The sequence below is a fragment of the Varanus komodoensis genome, unplaced genomic scaffold, assembly GCF_004798865.1.
Source record: "Varanus komodoensis strain SLA01 unplaced genomic scaffold, ASM479886v1 scaffold4, whole genome shotgun sequence".
Lineage (NCBI taxonomy): Eukaryota > Metazoa > Chordata > Lepidosauria > Squamata > Varanidae > Varanus > Varanus komodoensis.
In genome coordinates, this window is record NW_025335941.1 from 22626263 (window position 1) to 22637614 (window position 11352).

At 36.9% G+C, this 11352-nt stretch overlaps 1 protein-coding gene across 1 annotated transcript in view; it reads left to right on the forward strand.

The window, feature by feature from the left end:
* The window catches only part of ROBO2 (roundabout guidance receptor 2), a 453522-nt gene that overhangs the window by 313710 nt on the left and 128460 nt on the right, over positions 1 to 11352 (forward strand). The window contains exon 6 of the mRNA XM_044441757.1: positions 9838 to 9977. Coding sequence (XP_044297692.1) covers positions 9838 to 9977 — 140 coding nt within the window. The remainder of the gene's footprint in view (positions 1 to 9837; positions 9978 to 11352) is intronic.

Here is an 11352-nt window from a genome sequence, read left to right on the forward strand (position 1 = left end):
GGAAGAGTGTGATATACTTCCTATAATATAGAATCACAGACTCATAAAGTAGTAGAGTTAGAAGGAGGCTATAAGACTATAATTGCTCAGCCCCTTTGGACTTTCCAGTGCAGAGTCCCTCTCCAATTGGTCCCTTTGTTGTACTGCCCTGATGTCCACCAGAATTCGGATGTGCATTCCAAACTCTGGATGTCCCCACTCAGTGGTTTCATGTAGATATTAAATAGCATTGAGATAAGATAGATCTCCAAGGGACTTGCACTGGAAAGTCCAAAGGGGCTGAGCAATTTTCCTCAAGCATCATTTTTTGTAGACAGTCATCCACGTAAGAAGCTGAACAATTGCAATGTAGTATCCCCAGTTCCCAACTCAGACAACTGCTCCATAATTATTCCATGAACAATACAATCAAAAGCTGCTGAGAGGTATGGGAGTACCAACAAAGCCACATATCCCTGTCACCCTCTTTTGACAGGTCATCATACAGGGTTGCCAAACCTACTTTTTTGCCAAAATCTGGCCTGAAGCCTAACTGAAATGAATCCAGATCATCAGAGTTATCCAAGTGTGTCTGGAGCTTGTTGGTCACCACCCACTGAAAGACTTGGTCCAAGAAGGAGATGTTTGGCACCATCCTAAAATTAAGATTATTTGGTTCCAAAAACAGTTTCTTTAGGAGTGGCCTCACCACCACCTGTTTCAGATAGCATGGAATTACTCCCTCTCACAAGGAGGCATTAATATCTTCTGTGACCAAGGCAGATACTCCCTTCCTGCTAGCTTTATTAGCCAGGAGAGGCAAGGGACCAGTAAGGACGTTGTTGTACAAACCTGCCCAAGAAGCTTGGCAACAACCTTGAGCTATACTAACTGGAAATTATTGAAGAGAATATGACCTGCTGTGCTGTAGTTATCTTACCTGATTCCAGTGCAATACCATTGGAGTCTATGTCCTGGGAGCTGCAAGAGTTTTTAGCCTTGAAGTACCTAGCAAATATATTTCAGCAGGCCTCAGCAAGCTCTAAAATGTCCCTGGGACCAGCCTGAGGCTATCCCCAGCCAACCCTTGAGAGTTCTAGGTGGCAAAGAGAAGATTGAATAGAGGTAGTGAGACATGCCCCCAAGTACTTAATTATACATTCATAGGCTCATAGCTGGGCTTCATTGCATCTAATAGTTTTCCTTCACCTTGACTCAAGCCATATCCTGTTTGGTTTCATAGCTCTGAGGTATACATTTGACCTGTATGAGCCCTACTACAGAGAGAGTTAGGGTCAGGGTGCTCAAGAGCAATTGTGTCAACTGCCTAGCTCAAGTCTGTTTTCCAGAGATTAAGCAGTGATTTGGCCACAAGCTGTATCAGCTGGAAACTCCGCAGAGCACTGGATACATTAGCTTCTTAGTATGGACCAACTTAATAGATGCCCTACCCCTATGAAGAGGGCAAAACAGGCAGTGATCTAACCATGATGATGGACCAGTTCAAAGCTCCCCATCATTAGATCACTATCCCTACACCTTGCTGGAAAAAAGAAAAGCAAAAGCAAAAACTAACATATGTCCTGCTGGGAAAAACAAAAACAAATCCAGAATGTGTTCTGCTACCTAGGGTATCTTTCATATGGATAATGGTGAGTAAAAATCAGACTCACTATGAGATATGAATAGCTGTAAAACTAAAGAAACAAACAAAACCATTCCTCAACTTGAGTAATAATGAAATCTATGCTATGTCAGGTAAGAAATAGTAGTTGAGTTTCTTCTTACACCAACTAGTGTTCTGGAAGTTACCAAAAACAAGCATGCGTGCAGAAATACTTGCCTGATACACTTGTAATTAGTTAATGCATAGTCTGTTTTAGATACCATCTAAAAATCTAGAAATAACACTCTTTGACTTTTGACTAATATCCCTCCATTCTCAAACTCCCAAAAAGATCACATTTGAATTTGTCACATTTATATGCCAGAAACAACTTTTGTATTTCAATAGGATTCTTAATTTATGTGGCAAATTTCCACAAATTGCAATTCATTTATAGCCTTTAGGGATTTTTTAGGATGAAGGTGCAACTAATTTACTAGGATTAGGAATTCCATTCTTATATAATTAATTAATTAATTAATTGTGAAATTACACTGTTTTATGAGTGGGTGAAGATATATTTTTAACCCAAATTATATGTAGATATTGTAAACCAATTAGCTTTGTTTTAATCATTATTAGACCTACATATGGTAATAGTCTTGACACAAGTATATTTTTCTAGTTTTTTCCTCCAAGAAAAATGCAAAGTTCTTTTTCCTTCATTTTGTCACAGCTGGTTATCAATTAATCTTGATTCATGTTGGTGATGATAGCACATGTTTTCTGGGAGCCAAATCTCATTGGGTTGCATTTTTCAGCAATGTTTCATGTGGGGGTGAGAGAAAGTGTTTATATGGTGGGGACTGTCAGTGACTATTGTACAACTGCCATTGATAAAACCAAGGTCAAAGACTGTATTCTTATAGGCCAGAAACTGCCAAACTTCAAAACCACCCTATTTCTGTGGGGAGAAAAGATCCAGTAATAGATTTTAGCTATTCTCATGTACATTTTACCTGCCTAATGAAAGACAGACATAAATGCATGTGGCACTTAACAATTCTAACTTTTAGATTAAAAAAAATTCAATGTAACTGTACAGTGCAGTACTATTTTATAAGTATTTTAGGATTATCATGCCTATAAAATTATTTTAAAGTATCAATTAATCATACATTTTATATTACTTACATTATTTTATTTTTATACAAAAGCTGAAATTTGGCACACATCTAGTCTAGCCAAGCTAATTTCTTGTGGAAAATGAAAGTAGATTAGAGTTTGGTTCAACCTTACGCTTGAAACCTGGTAATAAACGACAGTTTGGATAATACTCAACCTATGCATTTATTCTATTAATTTTGCAGTAGTAGATGCGCTAGGAATATGAAAAAACAAAAGCTATCGTTAATGATTGGCAAGCTGCCTTAATTCAAATTAAACTAGTGATTTTCTTCAAAATCAGGAAATACCTAAGTTTGATCTAACCAAAACTGAGCCTAATGAGACCCAATCATTTTAAGTGTTGAATGGATAGATGTGGAAAGAAATAGATTTTTTTCTCCAGCTACTATTAAAATTCAAGATGATGAATTTGAGAGCTGTAATGCCAGCTTGATATTTGAGCTAAGCATAATGAGCTTCCAATACTCATATTGCCAAGTCCAAATATGATTTAGTGTTTTTTCCAGTATCTCCATAGGTACAGTCCAAGGAGGAGGTGACTGAAGAAACATAAAGATTGACATCTGCTCAGGGCTGCCCTGGTAGTGATCTGTGGCATTTGTGGTTCAGGTCAACATAAGGATATGCAGACCAAGAACACCAGCATAAGTGGCTTTGAAGCACTAATCAGACTAGACTCTGGTTTTGGAACAGATTTTGTTTTTACACAAAATCGAGTAGAATTATAACAAAGTATATTTCATTTGTATTACTTTTATATCCTACTCCCCAACCAAATCATCAGATTAATTTTTTCATTGGAGTCCATAGCTGAGAAAGTAAGAATATGGGTGTGACATTTTGCCCCACCACCAAGATACAAAAGCAGATCCTATGAATCAATCCTTATAGGTAAAAGGGATTTCTTCAACAACCACCAGTGAGGCACATTTATCTGTAATATTAAAGAACCTGTTATTTGTGGGATTGAAAATACTAAGAGCACATTACAATTTTACTAGAAGGCTAAAAATACATCATTAAGCCCTAAAAAAAGGTATTATTGTTACACACCATCAGATTATCTCTGATTTATACCGATGAATGTCCTCTCAAATGGCCTATCCTTGACAGCCCTGGTCAACTCTTGTAGCTCCAAGGCTGAGGCTTCCTTTACAGAATCAAACCATCTTATATTGCTCCTCTTTTTCTTCCTTTGGATTTCTCTAGCATTATGTCATCTCTAGTGAGTCTTACTTCTCATGATGCGCCCCATGTATGAGAACCTCAATATCATCATTTTTGCTTCCAGGGCAAGTTCTGAATTAATTTGATCCACCTGTTTGTCTTGTTTTCCCAGTGTATATTACCTATATAAATCATTAGAATAAGATATAAAAAAGCATCAGTAGACACATATTCAGTTGCTGCCCAGTGAGACTGCCCTTTTTCTTTCTTCTGCTCTTCAAAGCAGCCAGACAGCTGAAATTTAGGTGTCTAACTGCAGCATTTCAGAGAAGAAGGAAAGAAGGATGAGGCAGCAGCGGATTATGTTGTACCTTAGCATTGCTGGTCTCCTCTCCTCCTTCCATCCTGTGATCATCATCATTGTCATCATCATCATCTATACTTTTGTACCACCCAATAGACAAATACCCCCTAAATCCTTTCTTGAAGGTCAGTCAGAAAAGGGCTGGTGAAGTTCTTTCCATGACAACTGCAGGGGGTACAATCCTAGTACATTTCTTTAGATCTGTGGTTTTAGATGTTTTCTAACCTTGGGTTTGAGGGGGGGATTGCTATGCCTGCTATGTTTAGGCCCATAGGATTGCTGTGTTACTTAAAAGGTAAATACAATAAAATTAACTGAGTGCAAAGTGTAATATAAAATTTCTACAATGTCTGTTGGGAAACAAATTCTGCCAAACATGACCCCTCCAAGAGATTCCTAACATGTGTTGTTGATAACTTCCTCCAACAGAAAGTGGATGAAGGAACAAGAGGAACAGCTATCCTTGACTTGATACTAACCAACAGGGAAGACCTAGTGGACGAACTGGCAGCTGTGGGAACTCTGGGCAAAAGTGACCATGTTAGACTTGAATTCTTGATTCTAAAGGAAGAAAAAGCCAAATGTAGCCAAACATGTACCCTGAATTTGAGGAAAGCGATTTTGAATAAACTCAGAACAATAATAAGTGAAGTGCCATGGCAAGTGACTCTAATGAGAAAAGGAATCTGAGATGGGTGGGAATGTTTTAAAACAAAATTCTAAAGGCACAATTACAAGCAGTTCCAACTAGGAAAAGGGGTAGAAGAAGAAGCCTATGTGACTTCACAAAAAGAAATGATCTAAGGGGGGCATAAATAAGGGCATGATGTGGAAGGCTACAAAGGAAGAATATAGACAAGTAACACAGAATTGCAGGAAAGCTGTCAGGAAGGCTAAAGGTAGGGATGCTGAGGCAAGTGAGGGATGCTAAAAGTAACTGAAACTAGTGAGGAGCAGGGGATTGGACCAGATGGTCCTCTGGTCCTTCCAACTCTATTATTCTATGCTTTTATTCTTTTATTAATCTGAGCCATATCCACTTCCTGAGATTGCACCTTCCAGAGGTGTCAGAACACTAAAATAATTCATAATAATTGCCAGTCTTTCAATTGGTCAGGCAGGATCTCGGATACAGATCTTAAAGCTCAGATATTTCTAACCTCCCAGGCATGATCCAGAGATTTTTGTTTGCATTAGCTGGTTTCATTAGGCTGCCGATTACAGAGATTTGCATTACAATAGACATTCTATTTTCCTTTCCTTTCCTTGTTTACTTTTACAGGTGTCCAATTCGTTCCAATAAGGACAAAATGTATGCTAGGTCTTTTGTGGAATACCTTCATATTTTTCATGTTCTAAACATTATTTTGAAAGAATTATGTCCTACTTGCTTAGATCTATAATTGGTTTGCCCAGGTGTCTTGCTGGTGCTACTCTTAATTTTAAAGCTAGGATTAATTCCTTAAACTGTTTGACTTGAATATATTCAATCCATTTTCACTTCATTGCTGTCTTTTGCTTACATTTCTTTTGTATCCCAGATGATGATAGACTTATACAAATTTGCCTGAATGAAGGAAGGCATACATAAAGTTTTTTCTCAGCAAGGCTATTTCTATGTGTTATGTATGAATTCTTAAACAGAGGCTAATGAATATTGATTCCGAAGACCTCTGTAGAGTGGCACCAGTGTATATGCTTCCCTTGGTCATTGAGTTTGTTAAGTCCAAATGTCAAAACTGGGATAGACTGTTTAAAATTATTGTCTTTTCTCAAATATAGGATAGATTTTCCTCTGGGTCTGTGAACTGATCTCCTCTGTAATTTTTCAGTTGTAACTTCCAGTTAATAGGAAGCATTGCCTATGCAATAATGAAGAGGTGGGATATGTCCATTATTGCCTTCTTCAACTGTTACTTTTATCGAGGTGATAAAACAACTTTGATTTAACCTATTACACATTTTTTTACCTTGCTGAATAATTTACTCACTTTCAGAGCAATTTCCTACACTTTAAGATAGAGCCATCTGACTCAAACTCTCTATGATTCTTTCATGAGTCTTCTGTTAACTTTTAGATTCTATCTATCTATCTATCTATCTATCCATCTATCCTGTATAATCTTTTATTCTATTTGTATGTGGTCAGTAGATCACTTCTAGATGTTCTTGATTGACTTGACCCCTGATACAGATCTTAAAGTTTAGGTATACTTTTATGAATGCAGGCAGTGCTTTAGAGGATATGCTCCCAAAGCTAATACCAGCACCTTAAATTGGACCTGGAAAATAAATTTGATACCAAACATAACTGGTGCAGAGGCGGTATGCTTAGCTTGTACAAGCATTCTGCTATGTTCTGCAGCAATCTTAGTTTCTGGATGATCTTTAAGGCCAGTACCACATAAAGATGTGATATGTATGTTCACTGATTTTATTTGATTTAGAATATATATCATATAAAAACTATAGAGATCTACGAATATGTATGCCCAAAGCTATGCTTTCGCACCCTGATGATGATGGAAACATAGGATGTGCAGTTTTTACAGTTCAGTTGATGGAGAAAAATGATTCTGTGATTTGATGGCAGTTTTGGGGAGATTCCAAATAAAATTATTTAAATACAAGAAGAACTATTTGATTATGTTGGAAAGGTATGGCTCAGTGTAGCATTGAACCTGATTTTTAAGTCATCTTTCATGTGGTAACAGTTTGTACCATGGTGCTTCAGGGGACAATCCTATGAATGTTTAGAAAGGAAAAGGTACATCATTAGCAGGGTCTTGTAGGATTTTTCTCTGCCTAAACATACATAGAGTTGCACCCTAAGTGTTTTGGTTGCATTACAAAGAAGGAGGCTAGGGAGAAAACCATAATCAGTTTGCTCTGGCAACCATTGGTTTTGACTGTATGACATCAGCCCAGGTTCTGCCCACCAATCACCCGTGGTACAATCAGCTACTGCTCTTGACTGACAGATTTAAAAAATAATTAAATCTTATCCGTTTACATTCTGCAAATAGCTGCAAGACAGCTGATATCAATAAGACAATGAAAATACAAATGCTAAAAATCAGATAAATATCACAACAAAACAATATCAAACAGGAGGGCCCCAAGGCCTTCTCCTCCTACACTGGCTATTACACATAGAATTGTTTCTTCCTAATTTCAACGGCTCATTATTGAATAATGGTCTAGTTTATACATAATAGTAACTTTAAAAACCACCTTGAATTATCACGAATTAGTCAGTGTTCTAATTTATGCAGTACCATGTTTTATTATTATTTTAGGATTACATTTATATACCACCTTTTTCCTGTAACAGGGAAGCCAAGGAAGTGTGTGTGGACCATCATCCTATTCCTCTCATTTTATTTTCACAACTACCCTATGGGTATATTAGGCTGAAAGTCAGGCCCCAGCCACCCCATTAGCAACATGTAGATTGGAGACCACAACCTGGAAATCCTAAGACCCAGCCTAGCACAAACCACTACACTATACTTACAGTTGCCTGCAGAACTGACTGAATAATGCACTTTTCCTGAGTTGTTTAGCATGCCATCCAAACCTGGAATCCTTGCTTGTCTTTTCCCCAAAAATCAAGAATTGGATAGTGCCAAGAAAAGACCCCATTTTGGCCATTTGTTTATCTCTCTTTTTCAGAGACTTTTCCTGTATGTGATAAACATCTTAGCATGCAAACAGAATTAGGATCAGTGCTGTTAGAAGTCCAATAATTATATCAAAAGAAAGTTCTGGAAATGGGGCAGTATAAACCAATGGCATCTTGAACTTTTTTCTTCTAAATCAGGATACAATGAGATACTTTTGTTTTATATTGTTTTATTATTTATTCAGTATTTATTAACTCAACTTACATTCCACAATTAAATTAGTTCCAAGGACTCTCTAAATGGATGGCAAAAAAGTACCAATATTTTACATATATAGTGCTCTCAGGAAAAGTGAGATTAAAAAAATATGAGATGAGGATAATGATGACAGTGCTGCTTATGTCAATTGATCAAGCTCAGTTTACTTTTAATATTAAAGAGGCACAAAGGACAGCCTCAGCAAATGGCAACACGGGTTATAAGGGGCCATATCCTTGTGTGCTGATAAGATACTGTAGTGTGTGTGTGTGTGTGTGTGTGTGTGTGTGTGTGTGGTGTGGGGGTAAAATAGACTGAACTGATTTGATCATGGTATTCTACTCAGAGATGCGAAACTGATTTTTTTAATTGCCCCACAAGCTGTGTGAATGTATAATTGTTACTGCCTATAGCACAGTAGTCCTTTGAAGCAGCACAGCATATTCCTTGCCATTTATTTCCCAGCCTCTTTTTTTGTGTGCTCTTCACCTGTCATAGATTATCACTCAACTGTGCTAACTTGTGTGGGCAGTGTGAGTAGAACAGATGACTATGGGACACTGCATCAATTCTTTAAGAGACCAGATGGTTGCCATGTCCTGTGAGTCTTGCTATATGCTAGCTGTTTGTTAGACAGCAAGTCATTTCAGGGTGGTCTAGAAGTTCATTGATAATGTGGCGGGACAGAATGACTGGTACTCATGCTCAAAATTGTCCACTCTGAGAGCACACTTACTTTACAATCTTCATACTTGTAGTTAAGATGGTTGTGGCTTACTCTCATCTCTGACGGACCACATAAATAGCAATGTGTATTACTTTTTATGCAAAAGAATTATTTCTAGGAGCAGAGGCTTGTCTATAAACCTCTGGCTGGCATTCTAGGAGTAGCACTTCAGTGAGATGAAGGACAATAAGTCAGCCCTGGACTCTGTACTTATCTTCAACTCATTTCTACTCCTGAAACTGGTTATATTACAGCCACTATATGTACTTTTAGGAAAGGAATAGCAGATTTAATATGATTAAATGACCGAGTTTTATTTCAATCTACACATTTAGATCTAGGTCTCCATCTAATCTATAGATTTAGATTTACTAATTTACAGGTTCTATATTTTGTCTGATATGATCCAACATTGCTTTGTTTCAGCAACGTATGATCATATTTCTCACATATCTTTTATTTACTGTATGTGTTACAGTAAGCATGCTTTGGTCCTAATGAAGGATAACTTCAACTTTGTTACAGATGTGAAATATTTTAAAGGCATGTACCATTATAACAGAAGTAAAATATTCAACTCATGTAGTTAGAGCTGGGGTAAATGTAGGTTGTCATATATTGATAACTGATGCATGTTAGCTCTATTTTATCATAGTGCTTTAGATCAAGGGCAGAGTGACTGATATTATTAATAAAGCCTTGATACCACATGAACATAGCAATACTAATTTTATGGCTGTAAAGTTTTTAAGTAATGCATTGTGCAATAAAAATGTCATGAAGATTAATGTTCAGTGGAATTATCTAATTCCACATAATAAATTATCTTCTGAGGTGTATCCCAAGCTAGAATAAGTCTGCTGTATTCCAGGTGAGAAATTAAGCTGAGCAGTGATTTTTACCTACTCTGTTTCAAATGCAGATATGACATCAAAGATGACTACACCTTGCGTATTAAAAAGGGAATGAGCTCAGATGAGGGAACCTATACATGCATAGCTGAGAACAGGGTTGGAAAAGTTGAAGCATCTGCTACTCTCACAGTTCGAGGTGAGTACCGCAGTGTTTGAAAAAGCTTGCACTGAATATCTTTTGCTTCTGTTTTCTGAAACAATACAAATTTGATCATTTTGAGAAGACTCTGTCTGAATAAGTTAAAGATATTAAAAGTGACTTGTGGATTTTATCTTATTATCCATTTTTAATGATAATAATTAGTTTATCAGTTGAAGATTATAGTTTAGGACAGGGTTCTCCAACCTGGCATCATCCAGATGTTTCAACTGCATCCAAAATGGTCATTCTAGGAATTGTAGTCCAAAATACAAATTGTGGGAGGCAGATTTAGGATATAAGGAAATGTAAAATTGAGAAAAACCAAGCAAACCAAGCAAAGGACTTCTCAAACCCTAGTACCTTTTAGTGGACTTTAGAAAGGTTGGACATGGGACCTTGTACATACAAGTGTATGCTCTGTCAGTCAACTGTCAGTCCATCCCTTCATAACAGAGTGGGAGGCTATGTGGCCCTCCAAATATTTTGGTCTATAATTTCCAAGATCTCTCACCAATAGCTAGAATTTCTAACTTCATTCACTATTAGTTATGCTGGCTTGGTTGATGGCAGTAGTAGATCAAAACATATCTAAGGCCAAAGTTGCCAGCTTTTGTGTTTTATAAATAATTCACAATACTGGTCCGGAGTTTATGAGTCAAAATGTTTTTCCAAGTACCCTCAAGCTAGCTTATTAGAAATTAAATGCACAGGATTCCTTTTTTATAGATGTATGATGTTTACTAGAAAAATTTACTTACTGAGCAGATATCAACACAATGTAAAGTATTCCAAATGATCCTAATGAGCTATGGAAATGTCTTCTGACAAGAATCATGTAGAAAAGGAATTTGTAAAGTTTAGGAGCAGGAATTTGGCAATATGTGAAAGATGCTTATACAGAACAAAGAAGGGGATGTATGTGATGTATAAGAACAGGAAAGGAGAAGAGTGATTAAATAGATTCCAAGATAGTGACTAGATACATTTCCAGGGTAGCGAGAGAAAAGGAAGAAGGAAATGGTAGCAAAAAGGAGATATTGGGAGACATAAATATCTTTATGGAGTAGAAAGAATGCCTTCCTTAGAAAATACGTTTCCCTTCATTGGATAATTTTTATTCAAGAACTCTTGCTTTTATGAAATTCTGATATCCCTCTCCCACACACACACTTCTGCTTAAGGTGTGCAAATTAGCAAAAGATGATGATGATGTTTTCAAAATTGTACCTTTAAGTGCATTGCAACTTGTCTCTGTATCATTTCAAGTTTTTCTCCCTTTCACATTAAGAATATACCCCCTTTCATACCCATTTTAAATATGTACACATCAGCTATGCATATTTTGAAAAGTGCACATTTTCCCATTCGTTAAAGCATCTAT